Source organism: Euwallacea similis, chromosome 27 (assembly GCF_039881205.1).
Source record: "Euwallacea similis isolate ESF13 chromosome 27, ESF131.1, whole genome shotgun sequence".
Taxonomy (NCBI): Eukaryota; Metazoa; Arthropoda; class Insecta; order Coleoptera; family Curculionidae; genus Euwallacea; species Euwallacea similis.
In genome coordinates, this window is record NC_089635.1 from 547,514 (window position 1) to 572,093 (window position 24,580).

General features: G+C 34.5%; 1 protein-coding gene across 4 annotated transcripts in view; it reads left to right on the forward strand.

Moving 5' to 3' along the window:
* LOC136417265 (neurotrimin-like) overlaps positions 1 to 24,580 on the forward strand; it is a 118,566-nt gene that overhangs the window by 39,236 nt on the left and 54,750 nt on the right. For all 4 annotated transcript variants that reach the window (XM_066402880.1, XM_066402881.1, XM_066402877.1 and 1 more), the window contains exon 2: positions 20,655 to 20,761. In XM_066402880.1, the coding sequence (XP_066258977.1) occupies positions 20,655 to 20,761 (107 nt within the window). The remainder of the gene's footprint in view (positions 1 to 20,654; positions 20,762 to 24,580) is intronic.

Consider the following 24,580-nt stretch of genomic DNA (forward strand, 5'->3'; position numbering starts at 1 on the left):
TCTTCTTATTAACAGAGAAACGTCTTCAAGTAACACTGGTAACTGATTCTGCAAGAACTGCAAATAATTTTCAGCATTTAAATTTTCAGGTAATTCTACTAGTTCTATAATTTTGTTGTTGATTATCCCTGTCCAAACGTTGATTTTAAATTGATGCTGAAAATTATTTTCCCTAAAGGCATGGGGATTCTCTATTTTCCAACTGTGAAAGTTATGAATGTTGAAAATACCACCTTGCTTGCAAGAAGACTCATCTGTCCAAAGAATGCGATCGAAAAAAGTTGGATCTAGACGCATTTTACGTAAAATTCGTCTATTAAAATCCACTCTGTGTTTGAAGTCTCTTGGAAGAAGAGCCTGCACCTTTGGACATGATGTGGGTGCATTTGATTCCGCTTTAAAATTCGATGTACAATCGATTTTGGAATAGCTGTCCGACGTTCAATGTCTCGTACTGACATGGTTGGATCCCGATGTATTTCTCCCAACACCTGTTCATCATCAACCACGTGAGGTCTTCCTTCTCCAGCACGTCTTCCTGGCAATCTTCCTTCAGAATAGGCGTTGTGCACAGCAGTGAAAACGCGTGGTCCAGAATGATTTCGAAATGGAAATCGTTCTCGATAATGTATTGAAGCATTATTCGCACTACCTTCACATTCTCCATAGATAAAATGAATCTCTGCATATTCGCGAGAGGTGTACTGCACAAAGGGCATGATAAGGATAAAGAGTAATCCTATACTAGGATAAACTCAAAAAATTACAAAATAATTAACAATAAAAATTTATAGATGTCAAAATTTGTAGTTGCGTAAATAATGCAATAAAAACAATCGAGATACGCTGCATGAAGGTGATGTGATGTGCTTTGCAAGTTAATAAATTGCCATTAACCGGTATTGTAATGTATTGGAAAAATTGTACTTGTTTCATCTAACAGGCTCAAGAAATATTTACTTTTTAAGGAACAAATACTTATTATATCATTTCAGAATCTAGAAGAATGGCGCTACTTTTTGAGCCTATGGGCTTCAAGACAGTTGTACATCCTTTACTATAGAAGAGAGCAAAAGTTACATAACAGAAATGAAGTTCTAAGGACTACTTTAAAATAAAGATGTTTTTTAAAAATCCGAAGCATACATGTAAAATTTTTTGATATGCTTTTGAACTATGACCATTGACGAAACTAATACGGAAATTTTGCTTTTCTATGTGGAGTGGTGTAACAGTGATAATACGAAATATCAAGTTATGTCAGTTTTTGTCGATTTTGAAATAAGTGTAAATATCTCGACATCTATGATATTTTCATTAATGCTACTTTTTCATTTTCTGACCTCTCAAGGATGGGCCTTTCATCAAGCGAAGTATTGTCGAAGGTTTACGTATATTATTATATGTATATTGCGAAAGTTTTGAGAAATTTTGCTTCTCATTAGACCAAAGACCGCAACCCATGAACCAGCCCACGTAATTCTATTTTTATCCATCAAGACATGCCTTTGATATTTTAATGCCTACTTCAGGTTTTTTTCAATAATCACCTGTTATTTTTTCGTGTCAGTTAAATACAGATTTATATACCACCATCCTCTAAAAAAAGGAACGCTTGTTTTTTAATGTCATTAAACAACATAGAATCGTAAAAAATAAATCATAATTCTCCGAGAGACTCTTTTAGAATAATTTCTATTAATACTTTGTGTAAATAACAGTCTTAAAATGTGGCTTCTTGATAATTACCCATTAGCTTTATCTAACCTTTTGGGAATAATATTATTAAACTCGATTGTTTCACCTGAATGAATCTACCCTCTATCTCTTACTGTCTATGAAATCCCCGCGTTGGGAGACCCTCTCCAATTTCCGGTCGAAAATATTTTTGTATTTAAATTAATAACAAAGAGAAAAAATTGTTTTAGTGTAATATGGATTACATAGACTGATATATACATGTAGTTAGTATTTATACGCTGATATGGGGAGGAATATAGATTAGATAGACAATATTCGGTATTCAAACTAGTTCAAATAACAATTAATTCTTGGGGATGGCATAAATGTGAGGAATTTAACACGTCAGAGGCAAATAAATTCCAAGACGTAACAATTGCCGGAATTATTATGAGAAGGAACGTACGGAAGAGATAATAATTGTTAATGTAGTTATAGCGCTTCCTTCCTTCCCCTTCTTCCTGGAATCGCTACATAACCGGGAGTGTCGCGAGAACAACCGTTTTATGGCCTTCGATTTTTATGGTAGCAATGCGGTAAACCGATACCGATCCAGACTAATAAAAATCAGCGATGGACAAATGTTAATTCCCATTGGAATTAGAGGAGAGTGGTCGGTTTGATGTTTACGGAATCGTGAATTATCGGAGATGTATGCAGTTGAATAAATTTCCCTGGAAAAATATTTCAAAGGAATTGTCTTGAAGCTAGATAGAAAAGCCACTTGATGTTTCGAATACCGCGAAACAAATTTCTCAAAGATTACTTGGAGCATAAGAGGCAGAATTACAGCGAGATCCCGGCTGTTGTATTTTGCGAGCGTACATATTACAAGAGGCTATAAAGAGACATTACTTACAACAGTATAAGACAAATTTTTATTGAGCTTGTCTTCGTAGAAACTCTTGACATCTAAAGCCTCGCATTTTTAAATCTTAAATGAATACGCTTTTTAAGTCGGATGCGGCGCGTTGCTTTCTTGTTATTCTGCAATTTATTGAAACAGATAAAATCATCTAGCTGACGTCTAGTTTTCAACTTTTATTGGAGAGAGGTTAAAATCCCAAATGCCTTTTTATAATTCGACTGCAAACGTTAATTGCTCGACAGTTGACAGGGTGGAACTAAAATCTTATTATGCTGTCAATCACTTCAAATTATGAATGGGATCTCATACTGTCGATCTTAATCAGCGCAAATTTGCAGATATGTGGGTCCGTGCAAATCAGATTACATACTGGAGAATTCAACATTTGTTACGATGATTAACATAAAATGTAAAAGATTGTTTAATCATTAAATCTAATTCCTAACGGGGGTTCTGTTATATGCTCAAACAGCAATTTTTAAACCAAACACTACGCTACTGATTTTACTGTTTACCACCGTCGTTACTACGTGACATATGGGAATTAAGGGCCTGTAAATCTTGTAGAAATAACAAACGATTTGGGAATAGCGTGTTAACGCGTGTAGATTCTGTGTAAAATTGCTAAATGGTGCAGTTCATTGTATTGAAATAATGAATGTTTCCCAGTTGAATGAATCCTAACTCTCGGCAACCCTTTAAGAAAATATTATACACTCAAGTTATATCGGTGAAACGCAAAATTAGCTTCAAGATTTAACCAAAGAGAGCAAACAAATAAATATTCTCCGTTGAAGTAAATCTTATATAGAACACAGGCGTGTTGCTTTTTGCCGCAGAATCATCCTGTAGGTATTTAGGGGGTTTCGGGTTTATTTCGGTACACAGGTGGAAAGATCCGAAAGCGCAACAAATATTTGCACAGAGAGTTTATTCAGAGTCACGTTCGTATAGTTCTGCTTGGCTTCATCTTACGCGCAGAGAATGCTACCCTGAGCTTTCAGGTTATTTAGGCTATGAGCTTAAAAATACTATTCCCTAAAGATTAGTCGAATCTACCGCTTAATTATAATAGACCCACATTGTCGGAATTAGTATTATTAACGCTCGAAGTTGTCACAAGACTTTTATTTAGATCTGGAAAGTCTGGAAATCACCACAGATTATTTGAAAAACTGGAATACCAGAGAGAGAGGTAAAAATTCTAAACTTGAAAAGATCGATGACAATTTTGCTACTGTGGATTTTAAAAGAATCTTCGAGAAATATTACGAACTTCAGAGAGTTAAAGAAGATCGAAAATCGTCGCAGAATATTCTGGAAATGTCTTGGAAACGTTCTGGAAATTTCCCAATGGTGGAATCTAATAGAATTTTTATTCTAATCAATATTCACAGTCACTTCTCGGGCAATAAAAAATCCCAGCACTAAATACATTATGTCGGATAAATAAAACTAATGAACTATCCTGAACAAATGGAGGACATGCACATTATTTCTTTCTTAATGCATAACAAGTCAATGCAATAAGCATTTGATTTATCTGATCGTTAAAACTGTATAAATAATGTGTACATAACACGGTATATCTCAAGGCATATAAACACAATAACCGATTGATACATTTGAAATTAATACCTTTGGAATAGATTTTAGGTACCCTCGTATTGATTGCTACTTCAAACCTGAAACCTCCAGAGATATTTTGGATTTGACATAGTTATGCTCCCTCTCTTTGCTCAGCATTGTGAAAATTAAGGACATATCAGTCAGTCAGTCAGTCAGTGTGTACAATCGATATAATCCTGTGTTAGGAATAGCATGTAAAATTAAGGCCACTCGGCATTTCGAACAAAGGAGTCTCAGTTGTATTCTAAGGGGTGCAGTTTGTTACAAATTCACGGAATATCATTATATTAGTTGCTACGTAAGTTTCACTTTCAGCAACTTCAATTTGGCTTCGTTTATCCCCGACTGACTCGGGGTGCAAACTTTTTGCTTCCCCCTTTTCCAGTTCCAACTTGATTTTTTTCTCATTGCGCCGCTAATTTAAATGTTTTGTTGGAAATCCGTAATTAAAGCAGCTCTGGCTTGGCAAAAGGAAGACAGCGCGATCCCTTCGGCGGAATTTTAAAAAGGGCTATCGATGGGCGACGCCGGATAACCGTTTCTTTATCTGGAAAGGAAAACGAATCACAATTGAGTATTGTGCACTTTTGCACCAAATCATTATTGGCACTAAAATTGGAGAATTTTTCTGCTTCAGAAGTTAAAATCCGACAATTTAATTTAAAAAGTGGCTCATAGCGATTCGTTGATATTGATCTATGAATGCGGTACCTTTAGTACAATCAGAAAATCAATAAATCTGTGCAATGTAAAATCAGTCAGTCGCACGAATTCCTTTACACTGCTCATATTTCGACTCTGGGTCTCGAACCTGAAAATACTCTAAGGAACTCAATACGACAAAGGAACAATTCAACTGAAATGTTACGAAAACTGATAATTTCCGTAACATCACCAGGCGATACGGAAATTATTATTATTAAAAAGCAGGAAAAATGTATTATTATCAAACTGCAATACAACGAACTTGATGAACTCGCTTTACATTTCTATTTTATCATTCAAAGAAGAACCTATTCTAGCGATTGTGCCAGATACATGTCACAGTCTTGTGATTAAGCCCTTACATTTACTGCCCCTAAAATTATCCGGGAATTAGGTAATTTTGATTTTTTTAGGGGTTCAGTAATAATTTTCCTTTCCGCATGAAATTTAAAAATGTTTTTAATATGAGTAAAACTCCAACTAACATTTTTTGGATTAAGGAGATCCCTGCGAACTTTTCTGCTATCCTCATTCTATGTGCAGGTTTAAACTTCATTCAACCAACTCATTGTTATGTAGAGCATCAATTTGTATACCGATGCTAAATAGCTGCATTGCATGGATAAAAAAAAACAGAATACCAATATCAAGCTTCAAAAGTTAAGGGGAAAAGAACAAACAAATCGCATAAAAATTACCCTAAATCAATTATTAGTGTAGATGAGATTGATGTTTGCCTGTTCAGATCTGTTTATAGAAAGCCTCACTATATGGGGATAGATATTATCTTGCTAGAAAAGTTGGTCTTCGATATGTTGAAGATATATGAGAATATGGAGTTCGCCCATCCCACGAACGTAACACTGGACGTTCAAATTGGCTTGGTTTAGCACGAACTGAGACCTATAGCCGGATTGTTAGCTTTCAATTAGGATCCATCGACTATCGACACGCCGACATCTCTACTCGTTACAAATAGGGATGTCGGCATTTATTTATATCGATAGATCAAGGTTGAGGAAACTTTTGCTGACATAACTTCTACAACACGGTGCAGATAATGCCATGCTCCATGTTTACGCTTGACGTTTCGTGTCTGAGATCTCCAAATAAAATCGGGACTCTTCACTGAGTATTATAGATACCCCTTTGTGTCACTCCAGGTTTCCATGCAACTACAATCTACACTTTTCCAAACGTTAGCTGTTAATGTTGAGCTGTGAGTGACCGCACGAAACCGTTTTAGTTTAATAATCTCCTTCCTTCATTATTTTGGAAGTTTTAATTGGGGTTTATATATGACAAAAACCGTTTAAAAAATCATTAAAAATTTTCTCCTTCAGAAAGGCAAGAAAGCGAAGAAAATAACGACCGATAGGATAACAAGCGGAAAGAGTCAATATCGTGGTGAACGATTGACAGTAACAGCACGATCTTCATTACCCAACCATTGATGTGGTACTGGAGAATCAGTCTCTAATTACGATTAGGCGAAGGTGGAGGTCTTGCATCTCATTAGTGCGTTTCTGGCCTATAGTTCCCCTTCTGCGAATTTCCTAACTCCACTTCCATAATCCATGACTGATAACAACGTATGGTAGTGGTTTGGCTTCGGTTAAGACGATTTCCAATTTCCCGGGAGGGAAACCCACTTTCCCGTAAGCTAACAATTCGACTTCTGTGAAATTTGCTTAATAGTCTGTAATTTGCGCATTGCCGCACTATAGGCATAGTTGTCCCTCTCGCACACTCCAAACTCTTAAACAACGATAAGAATTGAAAAAAACTTGAAAACGAAATTTTACTCAATTATTATTTTTGGGTAGTTACAGGTGTCTATCAAGTGGGGTGGTTTTCACCACCAAGTTTTCAAAGTAACTATGTTACTTTGCAGCTTAGGAATTCAAAGTGGCGCCGTATCGTCTGCTGAAGAACGTCAAAAGATAAGTTTTTTTGTCAATAGGAAAAAAATTCTATTTGGTATTGTAATCTTTGAATGCAGTTATTCTGCAAAATTAAGAGGCTTTGTGCTTTAGCTAGTTTTGAGTCCGAGGAGGCTAAAATGGAATGAATATTGTGTAAATATTTAGTAGAAACATGGGCGAACAAGCCGCTAAGATAACTGTTATAACCTCATGGCTGCGCATTCTGGCAATCGGCTTGTTACTAACAAACCTATTGTGAAGGAATGCTTCCCGCCGCATTTAAGATAATATTCCTTACTATCCGCTTTATATATTCCAGCTAGATATCTGTATCTGCCGAACAGTTTAAAATCAATGCTTAATACCGGTTCGTTATTACAATCACAATAACAACTGCTCCGATTTCCTGGGGAGTTTAATGAATAAACTTGTAACTCCGTTGCTTGCTCTTATTTTCCCTAAGATGGGAGGTTTAGCGAGGGATCTGCTCCAATTATACTGAATCTCAAGTAGGTAGAAAACATATTTATTATTACCTTCCTATAAATTCAGCAATCTAATAAATATTAAAGCCTTATTTCCTATTTTGGATATTTCCCCCTTTTCTCTGGCAATTCCTCCCGACTTCTTGACTTCCAACTAACAACATCTCCATGCTGTTATCCATTGTATCAGAAAGAGTGGAATTACATTTATGTTTTATTTGTCCCCAAAGGGATTTTTTTAACCAGGGAAATATATAATCTCATATGCACTTCCCCTGAAATATAAGAGCTGTGTGACAGTTCACATATACCATTTTTAAACTATGAATTTATCATGTGTTGTCCACTTTTTAGCTTTCAGAAGAAGGTGAGCTATGATATATTATATGTCATCTTGTAACGTTTAAGTCGGCTTGATTTAAACGTCAGAAGATGATGAAATGCAAGAATTTTACTTGGCAACTATACAAATTACGAATCAGCTCAACAAGGTTGGTTATGCATTCAAGCCGACTCAAATATAGCCTGGCACTCCTGACATGGAAAGATCTGCATTATGTATTCCCTAAATCCAGAAGCCACATGCCTGGGTATACACACACCTAATATAAAGAGATTTATCTAAACTAAAAGAAATGTGACAATATTTTTCATGAATATATTCAAACTTTTCCCTTATATAGACTTTAATGGCTTTGTCGGTTATTTGTTTTATATGTCCTTTCCTTGCATTTTAATGGTTTAACGCATAAATTTAAGATTAAATGGGTTGTTTGAAAATTTCGGGTATAAAGTCTGAAAAGGAAGAAAGCTCTCCCCGTATAAATATGTTATAAAGAGCTGATGAAAGAAGTGTCGGTTTATAATTCTAAGGGCGGCTTAGTAACCCTTCAAGCTAACTACTTGTTATGCATTACGTTACATTCATTTTGCGTTCGTTACTAAAAGCATTTGGATTTTTCACCCCCGACGCGAGAGAAGACGAGTAGTCATATCCCGTACATAAAATAACTCTAAAATTTGTAACAAATTGTCGGGGATTTTTCAGGAAGATGAGGCACGGCAGGGCAAAAATTTAATAATGATCGATGTCTAGTTGCATAACAAACTCTATGGCATTAAATTGTTTGACATTATGGAATTATCGAGGCATTTTCAACGAGTTTATTACATCTCATTTAAATTTTGGGAATTTGCATAATGTAAAAATGTGAATCGGGTTTAACGTTTGAATTTATATTCATCAAAAATCGTGAGCCGCATGGCAATAGTGACCTTAATCACCCTGGTATTTCTATATGGTCTATATAAAATCCCATTCAAAGCGTTAAATAATAACATCAGGTTAATTATTAATTTTATATAGTCAATTTAAACAGTTTCTGTAAATGCCGCTAAACAAAAATGATATATTTCCGGATTATGTTAAATCATCAATAATTTCATTTTTCATATAAATACGCATATCGGAAATTTAATTTCTTTTCAAACAATTTAATTGCAAACATAGATGGCTGATTCAATTTATTATATATGAATGACTACTTTGTAGGGATTAACACGTATTAAATGCTTTTTGACCTTGTGGTTGTTTCGACGAAACCATTCGTTTCATATATAGGGCTTCCTTTTAAAAGACTTCTATCAAGTTTAGACCAAAAACAAGTAAATTGAGATATGTATATAGAATGTTCCGAAAGCTTCAATCGAGAATATTATTAGCATGATATATCAACTATGTTTCTATAATTCTGCATTACTGAAATACAGAATGTTAAAGTTTCAGATTTTCTTTAATTTTATTTTATAATTAATTCCAGTTTTCATGATATCAAATTGATATTTTGTAAAGGGTGTATCAAAAAAATTCCAGTGAGGTAAAAACTGTAGGTGAAATGTGTTAAATTAAAAAAAAGTTCAATTCAGCGCCGAACTTAATTATGACATACATGCAGTAAATAAAATTAATTTCAATGCACTCTTGACCAGGAATTTTTGATTCACTCATTACCTCCATGACTACGATCCACAATTTGTTGTCACAGTTTACAGAGCGGCACGGTTTTAATTTTCGCGTTGGTTTACTTTCATAGCTTTTCAAATCATATATAAGCAGTGGTGTTTGTTATATGCCTTAGTTTTAACGAGTTTTTCAAATAAAATGTTAATATTTTATAAAGATATCTTGTATTTCAGCATCGTATCCTGGCCTATGCCCCTGATTGATAGATATGTATGGAAAGAATGCAAGCGGGTGAGAATCTTGTAAAATTAAACAGGGATTTCAAGCTTCGGTAAACACAAGATTAGTAACGTGCGACGAAAAAGTTCCGTGGAAAAAGGGATCCTGACCCAAGAAAAATTACCACTCTGAAGATTCTGACAACAAAATGTGAATCGTAACCACGCGGCAGATAGAATTTTTTTGTGAGAAAAATTAATGGAGGTGATCAGTTTTAAAATGAAATTTTAAAAACTCTACTTTTTCAGTGGTGTCACTCTTAATCACATTCAACCAAAGAACTTGAAGAGAACATTAAAATGAAAACGTGACATTCTTCTGAAAAAAACTGAAAAAGTAAGTCACCGATAAGCTGTCTTTAATATTGCCCCGCAAGGAAATATGAGATGTCAACATCCTTATTGACTCTTGATCTTTGCGGGGTTGACTTTAAGCAAATATTCCTCAAGCACTTTGAAAAACATTGACTTATGTAAAAAAATACTTTACCTAACAACTATCGTGCATATTTATATTCATGTACTTTCACACGTCTTCTCGGGACGTAAACACACAGCTGATTTGCAACTTTCCTACGTAGCACTTCGGCTTCTAGATATGTTTTTTGATCTTATGATATACGGACATATCAAGGAAGAGCAGAAATCAAAACACAGCGTGGACGGGAATTCGGAATTTTATGTAAGAAACACTGGATATGCATGAACAAAATGAGAATTTTTGTTTTGCTTATTTGCGAAGATTATTTCAAAGAAATATTTTCTTAGGCAAAGACTCTAGTGAAATAACATTATAGGGAGACTGTTATTTCTACACAGTTCCCTGTTGGCCCTAAAACAAAACCAGCGTCGAAAATATCCTAATTCGGCACGGACTTTGGTTAATTAATAAAGTTATGCAAACATATCCCGTAATATCCTAAACTAACAGGATTGACAGTTTTGAAAATGAACCCCTGAAGCTTTGAGCACAAGCGGAAATACATCCTGCTATAGATAAGTTTAAATATATCCCTACTATAAAGTGAAATGTGGCGAAGGTTTTTGTATATTGTTTAAATATATCGAAAAAAAATACAATTGTATATGGGCCAAAACTTTACTTTTAATGTTATGTAAGCAATATACAGGGTGGCAATTTAGTGTGAAGAAGTCCAATATCTCAGCAAATATGTAATTTAGAAGAAAAAGTTTCATACAAAAGTTTTGAGTACGTAAAAGGTACGTATTTTAAAATTATTTTCAAGTCTACAGGATCCGCCATAAACGAGGGGTAATAAAAAAATCGTTTTTTTTAAATGGAACCCCACTAATTTTTTGCCATTTTATGATTTCTCATTAAATTTTAAGTTCAGTTTATATAAGGTACTCTTAACTTTAAAATTTACCGTTTCCGAATTATTCAGGAAAATTTGAAAATTTTGGCAGCTGCAAGGTCCCACGAAAATTGTTGCTGTGCCCTAACCGTTGAGAATTTCGAAATCGGTCTTCTGGATCTCCAAAAGGACTTAATAAGCTATGTTTTGATGTATTTTAATTTGAGAAAAGCTCTTCCACAATCACCGAAATATGCCTCCGATATTGCATTATTTGAAACATCAATAACTTGCTTATTTTAAATGGAATGCCCCAATTTTCTCAACGGCATCGTGTTCAGAATTAAAAAATCTACAAATTTTGTTAACATTACCCTATCCCTAAACGCAGCCGTTTCTGAGTTCTCTAAAATTGTCCCCTTTTGGCTTCTAGATGTTTTGATAGTCGCATCGGTTACGTCAACAACTGTCTGTTGACAACATTTTTCAACAAACAACAAACAAAATTCACAGTGTTCAGTTTTCAAAAATATATGACTTTTTCAGTTGTTGCATATTTTGTGGAAAAATTTTGCACAGAATGTTGTCAACAGACAGTTGTTGACATCACCGATGCGACTATCAAAATATCTAGAAGCCAAAAGGGGACAATTTTAGAGAACTCAGAAACGGCTGCGTTTAGGGATAGGGTAATGTTAACAAAATTTGAAGATTTTTTAATTCTGAACACGATGCCGTTGAGAAAATTGGGGCATTCTATTTAAAATAAGCAAGTTATTGACATTTCAAATAATGCAATATCGGAGGCATATTTCGGTGATTGTGGAAGAGCTTTTCTCAAATTAAAATACATCAAAACATAGCTTATTAAGTCCTTTTGAAGCTCCAGAAGATCGATTTCGAAATTCTCAACGGTTAGGGCACAGCAACAATTTTCGTGGGACCTTGCAGCTGCCAAAATTTTCAAATTTTCCTGAATAATTCGGAAACGGTAAATTTTAAAGTTAAGAGTACCTTATATAAACTGAACTTAAAATTTAATGAGAAATCATAAAATGGCAAAAAATTAGTGGGGTTCCATTTAAAAAAAACGATTTTTTTATTACCCCTCGTTTATGGCCGATCCTGTAGACTTGAAAATAATTTTAAAATACGTACCTTTTATGTACTCAAAACTTTTATATGAAACTTTTTCTTCTAAATTACATGTTTGCTGAGATATTGGACTTCCTCATACTAAATCGACACCCTGTATGTCAAAAATTAACTTAAAACTTATCCACAATTATCCAGCTATAATTCTCCGTATAGTACGAGTACATGTAAACATGTAGAACCGGGTACAGACATGCAACCCTGTCTCGTAGCACCTTCCCACAACAAGGTACCAGATAATAACGTCGTATACCACCGTACTACACTTCCGAAACATCGAGGCATCCCTTCAATTCCCCACTTCCACTACTTGTCTGTGTCTTGATAAATCTCTGTAACATAGTCGCGATTTATTTCTCATACGTTTGATGGAACTATATTATGTTCTGCTGTTATAATACGAGACGCACGCAGAAATTCTTGATATATCGTTCTTTGATGCGTAATAAAAAATGGCACGAGACGGTGTTGAAATACGACATTTTCTTATATGTCTGTAGACTCCTTGTACATAGTGCAAAGTAATCAGATTTGGACTGTTTTGATAGGAATCCTATTTGCATTAAAGATCATTTTTATGGCTATTACTCTACAGATTTCCAAGATATCGGAAATTTGAAAAGGTACAGCATAATTTCGAAAATTTTCGGGGTGTTATTTTTCAATCTAAACAACTGATGCAGACCTTATATTGAACCGAATGAGATTTTGGAGATGCTGGCAAATGCAGTTTGACAAATTTTTCATTACACTGTATTTACAAATAAATATTTTTATTGGATAAAAGATTTTCCTATTTTACTTGTTGTCATATAAATCATGCATTCATATTCAAAAAAGTACATGTCTGATATCTAATTTTAGACCTGCATGTATATTAAAGTCACATTGACATAGATTTATGCAACACAGACCAAATTCTGGTCGAACTTAAAATACAATTTCAAGTTGAAGGCACTTTCGTTAGCACAAGAATGCTATTGCGCTGACACTGCCAGCAAATTGACATGCATTCTGCAATATTCCTCTAATTCCGGATTTCGGACGGCGAATCCACAAGTTTCTCTTATTTCGTTGGGGGAATAAGGAGGACATTAAATTTATTTCAATATAAGGCATGTTCTAGGGTCCCTTGCCGGAGTACATGTCAAGCGGCATTTATTTGGCCAGAGATAGAGTTTTAAAGAGTTCTAAAAAATAGAAATGATTGTAAAGTACTGTTATTAAAAGAATTAATTATGGACGAGGTTCTAGAACTAAAGTAATCAAGATTCAATTTTCTTTAATAGTCTAAAAAGTAATTTCCGTAAATAAAGTGTTACTGGCCTTTCAAGTAAAGGGCAATGGACACTATCAGAGAAACGAGAATTTATTTCAAATAGCTGTGGCCGGAGAATATTCTATAAGACGACTCTTTTCTGGCTTTGTCCCTGCGCAAAAAGCGTTCACAACAACTGTTGGATATCTAATTTGTATATGTTTAATCCCTGAATGAAAACCGTTAATGCTGCAAATAAACTGAGAGCTCGGGCTTTAAGTCGGGACAATGTTTTAGGGTTAGCGGCGTCTGCTTGTTGAAAGATGTGGCCAATAGACCGGAGCCGTAAGACCAAAACCTATAAATTCAATTGCATTACGATGAAATCTTTTGTGAAGCTAATCTTAGGTAAAGCCCTGGAAAGGGGACGGGGAGATTGATGCAAAATATTTGCAGAAAGTAAATAGCATTTAATAAACGTAAGAGTAGTCGCGCTGAAGGTCCCTAAGAGACTTGACTAAGAGATAATGGGCGAAGCGGCTTGTCGACGGCACTTTAGAAGTGGTTGAATTAACCCGTAACATGAATTGCACAAGTCCCTCGGTAGTAAAACGCACTGTTAGCACGAGCAGACGTTTTATCACTGGGCTGACTCCCCCAGCAGCTCGCAGCCAATAAAGCGCGATTCAGCGCTCGTTCATTTCATTCGATTCATATTCCGGGCCGATGTTCAATTTACATGTTATCGATATTTTTATACTCGTTATGAAATCGTTTTACAATCAGCCACCTTCATATACGCATTGCCCGCGGTTGAGGTGCTGTTACGGCAACCGGAATCGTAGTTCTTCACCCAGAAGAAATCTTGCGGCCGGTTAATTCGCTTCGCTTCTGAATTTTTGCCGCGTTTATTTGCATTCACACACCTCCGGCAATTTTTGCTTAATAAAATGCTACACCACGTATTCTTTTTTCACTTCGACTGGTACGAAAACTTATCAAATCATCTGGCTTTACATCTAACTGGAAATCCTTCTTGAGATTGAAACAATGTTTCTTTTCTCCCAATTTTTTGTTCCTCCTAAAAGTCACTTCTACGTTTTTTTCAGTTGTATTTCTTCTAGTATTGGTTCAACGTGCATAATTTGAAATCGAAAGCGAACTTCACAGGACCTTTTCATAACATAGAATTAACTATTCTATATCCAATTAGACTTAACACTTTCTGAATTACGGTTGGCAGCAGGATATACCGTGTGTGTCCACGATAAGGATGTGCAGCCTAAGTCAATGGTCGTCAATGGTAATAGATTTAGACTTGGTTAAACGGGAGAAAAGTTGGGTATTCGAAAAACTAGTTTCACGCTTCAAACAGATCTACAACTGATCTACTACTGATTAAGATATTCCCAAAGTTTTTGAGTTTGACTCGCATGAAGATCAAATTGGCTTATTTTGTATTGACTTATTTTCATACATGGTATTGTAACGGATTCGAAGATTTATTGAAACATTGTAATATCCGTCGCTGTCGTATTTATTCTTTCTCACGTTTCTGAGAAAATCCAGGAATAGCTTACCGATTATGATGCCGACTCGTTGCTGGCACGTGACGGGAGGCTCGCTATCGCTTTTCGTGTTCTGTTTAATTTTTCACAAAATACCATTTTGGCGATTTTACTGAAAAAAGCCTGATTTTTTTGGAGACAGCATAACAATAAACACGCAGAATAAATCTATCCAGAACTTTATAATGTAAATCTTGGATGATATAAATAAAATACATAAAATGATAAAATAATTGGTCTCATTTAATGAATATAAATATATATATATAATGCAAATTTAAAATATAATTCATTTTTTAATGGTGAAATCTCTATTGCAAAGTGTGGTAATCAATATGAGACAAAAAATATCTCGTCGCAGTAGTTGATGTAAAACAGATAGTATATCTAGGATGCACAAATATGAATTTTATCGTACAAAATCAATGGCTGATTCTCCCTACAAACAAAAAAGGCCCGATCTCGTGTTCGTTTACATCGTTTACCTGCGAAAGCTCGTTAGATCATCAGCTTATTTCAACAATACCCAAAGAAATCGAGTTAAAATGTAAATGATACGTTTGTTTGATAGACCAGTATGGAATATCGCAAATGGATGTAAAACGGTTTAACCGATTTATAGAAACACATTATCAATAACGGAGTATAATTAACGATTTGGGACAATGTGTCGTAAGTGATATAATTTCTATTGATCAATGGGAGAGCTATTAGGAATGCCAGCAGGTGGAACGTATGTAACTACTGGTGTTAACATGAATTGTGTGGAGGGTTGCCTACTATAGATAGTTTAAAAATTCAGTGAGTTAAATCCTAATTACAGAGTAACTTCTTCTGAAGAATTCAAGAAGCGAGAGGTAAAGTATAGCAAATAATTAAGGTTTTAAAATTTAAATACCGAGGGTGAGGTTCTGGTTTATGTTAGGCACGTATTTGAAACTGAAACCTTTATTTTAACCGGGCGCTAGGGGAAGTAAAGATTTAACCTCCACGGAATTTCTTTAAGCCCTTCTTACATTTACGTCTCTCATCCCTAATTATCACACTTAGGTTTTTGTTCGGAAACAAATCCGCAAAGTCTCGCCTGGGATCAAAGGAAAACAGGAATTTCACTCGAAATTGTAGGGTCCGCTTTGCTCGTGCTTTATTTTTATTAAATTTGGTCCCATCAATTAAGTTTATTTAATTTCAGGTCTGTGGAATATCCAGGTCTTTATATTAAAATCCCTTTTTTCTATCTGGGGTTGCGATAGAAATTAGAACCCTTAGCTGACTTATTATTTTCTACCCCCTTTCTGCTTCGGGCTTAATATCCTGACAGGTTAAATAAATAATAATCTCTCCGCATGTAAAATCACGATAGCTGAATGAAATCTTGTCTACGTTTTAAAATCAACGAGATGTCGGAAAGATGAAAATAAAATTAGAAACAATTAATTCGGCCTAGTCGCCCCGAAACAACGACGGGTAATATTTTCCCTCCCCATTGTTGCAACTACTTGAACACAATTTACTTAGTTTGCACTAAAATGTTCGCAGTTTTACTAGAAAACTATTCGTTTTGATCCGAAAGCGAATCGCAACCATAATAAAACAAAGCATTACCTTGTTCGACTGCAGTTGATTCATAAACTGGTGGTGTCAATTTACTCCTGAAAATTTAATGTCTGTATAATCCAAAATTGAGGTGCGAATTTGCCCCATCAAAAAATGAAATAATTCGCAACACGTTTAGAAGAAATCCCGTTTTGTAAGTCTTATTTTTGACTTTTTAGCAGATTTCTGCCTTTGAAACTCTTGAAAGTGCGCGATAAATTGACTTCATAATTGGCGCGCAATAAAATATTATTTTCCTTTGGAACAAATCGAATATTTAATTAGATACAACAGTAATTCCAGACGGGAAAGTGTGAGTGAATGGCAAAATTACGGTTTAAACCGGATTGATTTAATTCCATCGAAAAAAGTAGCAGCAATACAGCTTTACAAATTGAAATAGTACAACGATCAAACAGGGCTGAGGTATTGTAAACCGGCGATATTGGTGTAACTTTACTCTAGTGAATATTTTAAAACCGTCAAATACGCCGCCATTTTGCGCTCTCTGCTTGACAAATAGTCCTCGTTATATTTGACTTTCCCGTTGGATTCCAAATTTAATATGTCAAAGAGAATGTGCAATTTTAGCAGATACAGTGCCCATCGATTTTAAATTTATTTTTTTATTTCTATACAGTGTGTCGCAAATCGGTTCTACCTATATGCGGATCTCTCCCTTTACCATAAAAGCTGCAGAGTCGGTTAAATGGGGAAAGTTTTAGACAATTTTATAAGAATCTCATACCTGTTTTAAAAATTAAAAAAGTATGTGGGAAAGAAACATATTGGAAAAATACCCCCTGACCCCCGAACTTTTTTAACTACAAGCCAATCACTTATAAACTAAATTAAAAAAAGTATTTATTGTGTAAGTGATTTTTTGTGTTTTTTCTCTACTTCAAAGAAAAATTGAAATTAGAGCTCGATAGCTTATTGAAAACGTGGTGCAAAAAATGTGTAGGTAGTAACACTTCACATTTTCTGTGCATATATGAAAAATTGCTTTGTCACAAGAAAACTGATAGGAAGCTTTTTTCAGAGCGTGACAAAAATGTTTTAAAAAATTACTTTAAAAATATATTTTCGAACATTTCCAGGAGTAGCAGAGCACTAACTTTAATGTTTATTCAACACCAAGAACTATCGAAAATTTTTAGGATGCATCCAACGACCTAAAATAAATGGTTTGGGCAAACAAATTATTTTGGAAAATCATTAGGAACAAAAAAGTTGAGAGGGTCAATGGTCATCCTTTAACAGATAATATAAGATTATTTGAATTTTTGACGCCTTGTATTTCAAATGACCTATATCTCGAACCAAAGCTCTAAGATGAGAAATTGTGTTATAAATACAGTATTGGCCATAAATACAACTTTTAAAAAACTGAAATAAAACTGGAAATGTCATTTTGAGAACTCAATATGTATTTTCTTCAACGATTATTTAACATTTTGTTTGAGATACTAAAAGAAAACATAATAAAAAATAATACAAAAAGGCATTAAAAAATTTATTTCATTTTTAGCTGGTCAAAAAGATAGCAATTTTTACATTTCTGTAGATTTTCTATAACACAAATTGTAGGAAATAGAATCAAATTCCATATTTAGTTAATATTTAGTATAGTAACCTTTTGTTTAATTACAGCCTCACATCTCTTGGGCATTGACAGATTTAATTTATTAATATAGTCTTCATTGATTTGTCCCCAAACGTTCTCCGATGCAAGGAATAAATCAACTACTTTTGTATCATTTCTGTCACGAATCTTCGAGTCAACAAACTCCCACATGTTCTCTATTGGATTTAGATCTGGGATTTGAGATAGCCAAAGCAGAACGGCAATTTTTTCATCTTCTAACCATTTCTCAACGAGCTTCGACGAATGCTTGGGATCATTGTCTTGCTGAAAATTCGATTCCAGGGGCATTTTTTCATCTATACAGGGTGATTCATTGGGAATGGGACATGGCGAAACCCGAGATAGGGGACACCAAAATATGACGATTGGACACAACATGCCTTATATCAATGTTGCGCGTTTCAGAGTTACAGGGTGTTAAAAGTTAAAATTTTATTTTAAAATTCCTTAATAACTTTTTGTGTTTTCATAGCATCAACACCAAAATCGGTGTACTTAGGTTTTGTAAGATGCCAAATAAGGATTTTGATCTAATTTTTACGAAATGTCTAGAGGGCGCTAGTTACAACCCACCGCTTCGATATATTTGGTCATATTTTTTTATGAGTGCAACTAAGGTCAAATTTTATTCAACGTATTGAAAGAGCGTTTATTTTTACGCAAAAAAGGTATTCTTATTCAATTCCGATATCTCTCTTCGTTTACGAGATTTTTACCTATAAGCTAATTCGTGTCCTTCCATTTCAACTCGGTTTTATTAATTTTCAAATAAATATTTTGCCGCATTAAACAAATGAAAAGCCATTAACAAATGAAAAATAAGTTTTATTTAAGCAAATGTTCAAAATGACAACCTTCCACCTCAATGCACTTTACTAAACTTTTTCTCAAAGATCTTTTTATTCTAAATTGCATATCGACGTTCTTCTTAATTTCATCAGCTGCTTGTTGAATTTTTTTGCATAATTCTTCGCGAGTATTAATTGTCCCTTTGTATACAATTGCTTTCATACTTGACCATATTGAGAAGTCCAATGGGTTGAGGTCTGGACTTCTCGCAGGCCACGGAAATTCACTTCCACGACCGATCCATCGATGTGGAAAAACATTGTTTAAATGTTGGCGTACTTGGAGAGAAAAAAAAAAGCCACCTCCCTTTTTGAGGATTTGAAATGGCACGACACGAATTAGCTTATAGGTAAAAATCTCGTAAACGAAGAGAGATATCGGAATTGAATAAGAATACCTTTTTTGCGTAAAAATAAACGCTCTTTCAATACATTGAATAAAATTTGACCTTAGTTGCACTCATAAAAAAATATGACCAAATATATCGAAGCGGTGGGTTGTAACTAGCGCCCTCTAGACATTTCGTAAAAATTAGATCAAAATCCTTATTTGGCATCTTACAAAACCTAAGTACACCGATTTTGGTGTTGATGCTATGAAAACACAAAAAGTTATTAAGGAATTTTAAAATAAAATTTTAACTTTTAACACCCTGTAACTCTGAAACGCGCAACATTGATATAAGGCATGTTGCGTCCAATCGTCATATTTTGGTGTCCCCTATCTCGGGTTTCGCCATGTCCCATTCCCAATGAATCACCCTGTATATGGCATTAGATGTTCTTTTAAAATGTCTCTATACAAGGTTATTCACCTAATACGTTCATTAAAAATTTACTAGGATCTAAAAGTAATATAAATTTGAAAATTTGGAGTTAAGTTAACTTCGATATGTACTATTTTTTAAAAATATTTTCAACTTCTTGTCATTTTCGGTTTAATCGTAAATAGATGTCATGGCGGCGGTTTTCTGAGGTAACTTTTAGTCTCTCAGGGATCGGTCTCGGGCCAATGGTACCTGTACTTTTATATTGTGCAATAATTAGAGAAATTACTCACTTATTTTTACCCAAATTTTGACTAATTGTTATAGGTTTTTCACTATTATTGAATCGTTCAATTACAATCTTCCTTAAATCTTCTGGAATTGTTTTACGTCGATCCATTGTTTTAACAACTATTGCACGGTACAACTAAATCATTTGCACACTAGGTATACCAAATTTTACAACTGAAGTAAAATATAATGTTGAAGGAGCAGAAGTTGCTATCTTTTTGACCAGTCAACGATAAAAAAAAAAATTCTATGAAACGGAATTTAACCAATGAAAGAGTAAACATCGGCTTTGTTATCAATATCTATTGTAACAAATATAAAGAAATGGTCTGGAAAAAGTAAAGGGATTTAAAAAGATTAATTTATGGAAAGTTGCTATGTTATATTTATGGCCAATACTGTACATATTATACTTTTTTCTTTCAAGGAATATATTATTAACAGATTAGCCTACTTTTTTGCAACACCCTATGTGTATGTCAATTTTTCACGACATACTTGACAATCCATTCCAATCGTTAAATAGCCTGATATTCTCTTTTATCAAATACGTATACCATTTTAATAAAATCCTTGTTTAATTGCCTTCATAACATATATATTTTAATTTTCAGTTGTGACTGAAGAACCAGAATTCACCGATGTCATTGAAAACATCACAGTGGCAGCAGGGAGAAATGTGAAATTCGCCTGCTCAGTTAAGAACTTGGGAAGTTACAAAGTAAGTACTGTTTGAAAATTTTTTTGACCAGCCGCCTAATTCCTGGACAAACAAACGAACATTAAGTAAAACAAGTTTAGCACACAAGGTGTTCTATGTATTTTTAATGAGCTAAACTCATTTCAGGAGCTTTTGGCGCCCTTATTTATTTTTCTTTCAGTTTTAATGAATTTTTACCCCTTAAACTTTTACTACATCAACGCTAAGATCAAAGAAATTTTGCCCTCGGTCATAAAGCGAATGAATTTTAACTAAGACCACTCATTTAAGGCGCTGTATTATGTGGATTTAGTTCTAAATAACTTGCGGTAGGGCCATGGTTTATGTCAAATTCTTTTAGTTCGATCCGTTATTTCTGCTATGATGAGCTCAAATATTCGACAGTAATTATAATGGGACTCTCTTGACGAAGGGAAGATTAAACATAAATGCAGGAAACATCCGGATGAGGATTAGTCTGATCTGTAATACCATCAGTGTTCAAATAATACCTTTGGAGTGCTCGCGGAGTTTCGCGTATCACAAAGCACCCAAATATGGATTCGTTGCGATATGCGAGTTTTATGAACAATTCAATTTTAAGCATTAGAATGTTTCTAATTACAAACCTTCCAATTGATAATCATAAATGGAACTTTTCAGGCGAACAAATGATATCAGTACTAAACGAAGCGTGGCTCCTCTCTATTGTAAACAAATTAATCTAATTTGAACAGACTAATATCCTTCTGCGGTTTCTAATTTTCCCGGTAACATTGGGAACAAACAACGAAATTAATTAACAAAAGAGTATGTAAAAGTTAAGCTCTTTTTAAGCCGCGTACTTATTTGTAGCTGCGGACTTTATTAATTAATAAGCACTAAAATTGCCTATGTACGTTAACGTTAGGAATATCTCGACCGGTAAAATAGAATTAAACAAGTCTATACGGGGTAAAATGACGTTGTATGTAAGGTTTCGTATGTATCAGCCAGGCTTTTGTTTAGGTAAGTAAAAATAAAAGTAAAATAGGAGGTAAGAAGCACTGGTACCAGAGGCAATAATTTGCTTATTACCAACATTACCCAAGATGTGCAAATAGACAAAAAAATCATTATATGTCGTTTCATTATTTTGATATCAAATTTTAATTTAGAATTTAATGTTTGAAATCGGTATTTATTTTTAGGATTCCTGTACCAAAATTGGTTATTCGGGGATGCTGGGATGGAATCCCGAACTTTGAAGGATTGTAATAAATATTTTAAAATATTATGAAAGGCTACTACCGATAATCTGCTAGATTAGGACATGTCAGTTTAGTAATTAAATCTAAACAGGATATAAAAATAAATACTAGTATTAAAAAAAGAAGAATCTCTTTGATGTGCAAACATTCATCTTTATAACACCCACGGATTCATTCAAAATGAAATCACCTAGCTGTGAATGTATTTTTATTGCCAAGGAGCAGCCGATCTAAATGCTGTCTCTAATTCCAAACTTGTTGGTTATTCCACACATTTTCGGGATTGGGATTGGGATATTAATATTAACACTTAGGTCTGGATCTTGAGATTGGATCTCCTTTCATGTTCGGTATTTTGGGAAAAAAAAAATTTGAAAATTACTTTTTCAGCAATTTTGAGATTACATGGCTGATTTTTATTGCCTGAAAAACCCTTCTATGCTTTTCTTTTTCGATTCTCAATATATTTTTTTTAACTAAGAGATTGAGCTCATTTGTTTGCAGTTGAGAGAAATAGCTAGATCGCTACTATGCCTGAAACGAGTCTTTAAATTAGATAGGCCCTTTTTAAGGTACAATTTTTTAAATATTGCTACCCTTTAATAAACCGGATCTTCAGTGGTAACTCTAGCCCCAAATCTAAGACGTTTCCCTACTATAAGCATCTGAAGCTTGGTCATCTGGCATGATTTCTCAATGGATCACTTAGTGAAGAACAAAGGGAATGAAAAACAATTAAACAACTCCGTCATGAATTTCATTTCCTTCGAAGCAAACCCTATACACAACAAACGGATTTCGTATTCATAAATACGAAAAGCAAGTCAGTTCTCGGCATTCGCTTCCCGAACGAATGACATAAAATGTATGGGTTGTTATTATTTGTTATAAATGTGAGAAAGAGCGAGACCGAACATGTCTGAGTTTACGGGGAGGATTTACAAGCGACAGCAGTCCCTAAGGTCTACTTTACAACTTTATTGACGCCTCAGCTCGCTTAAGATCTGTAAAAAGCATTTTCGGTTTGTTTAACGCTTTTAGGCAGTAGTGTGACGTAAAAATCTGGCACCTTAATCTGAAGACCGACTGAATAAAAGGAATTTCCTTCGCAGTTCTGGTTACAGCTTCCAGACAATGCCATTTACCTATTTTCTCTTTCGAGGACTCGTTTCCTTTATCGCTTTATTAGATAAAGGTATTGGAGTGTATACAAGGTCCGTGCACTGTCCTTAATATTGTTTTAAATCCACATATCTTCTAAAGAGCTCAATATTCAATCGAGGTAAGCACTGCGGTAGCAAGATTTCGTTGTTTTACACCGACAAAAAACAAGTTCGTTAGAACTCTTAGCCGTACTTTTCTGGCAATACTATTTACCTATTTTTACAAAGAGCAGTTTTCCCAGCATCGCCACTTTTTCACAAGCACAAATTCTTGATTTTGAAACCCGATTCATGTCGCGTCTCATGTTGATTAACCCTTCAACAATAATTCTCCAACTAATTTAAATGAAATTAGCACAGTCTGATTTACTTTCAGCATATGTTACCGTTTCTTGTTTGAATTGGCTTGGATAGTTTATCCCGTGGGATTTTGCCGCCTGTCTTCTCCAAATAAGCTTTTGTTCTCATCGTCAGAGCGTGATTCTTGTACTCTCAAAGTTGAGAAAAACTACATTGTTAAATATCGACAAGCTAAGGAGGATGCCGCGGTTGGAAATTAGCCGAGCTTACTCAACTCGGTTGGAAACTTTTAATCGCCTTAATGCCACCGTGAATATTACAATTATTCAAAGTCACGTACGGTATTCTTATCAAATCCATAACTTATACACCAGGCACAACTTAAGGTCCTTTAGGCGTTATTGTATCTTATAATTACATTGCGCCATCGGAAATCAAACAGATTAGAAGACTCATTTCGGGTTTTAATTTCGGGAATTGCATTGCTGTCTCTTCTCGATCGATGCGATAGTTAATTTATTCCCTATTAGAAACAGGAACTAAAGTCAATTTTGTTTTAAGTTCGTATAGTACTTTTAATATACAGAATCTTCATAAAGTGCATATAACTGAATTTATTCACAAGTTTGCAAGATTAGTGTTCAAGATCGAAAAAAGGTAAACATTTTTAAAGGCAAATTTTAAAGTTGTAGTTTTTTATTGATATCTGCCGATTTTAAACCTATCTGCCTGCTGAATGACCTAATTAAGATCGTATACAGAACATATCTCTAGTAGCAATGTTTATATATACAGCGCGCTAAAAGGTAAAAACAGAACAATTCAACTAAACTTGCCACATATCAAAGTTGCTTGTTTCGTTTGAAATGAACAAATAAAGAAGATAGCACGCTTAATCTACAGTTTCCTAAGAAAACAGTGCTCTAATATAGCAGCCATAATATGGTGTTGATAATTTTTTCCAAAGTCAAAGACGGTCTTGCTTACCTTTAGTTAAAATATCACAAGCGTCCCGATTTAACTCATGCACTACGTCCTGTAGATCAAGAGAAAACAAGTAACCATTACGAGTGAACTGAGGGCTGGCCAATGTCCTTCCTCGCGCGTTTGCTCTAACACGCCTATGG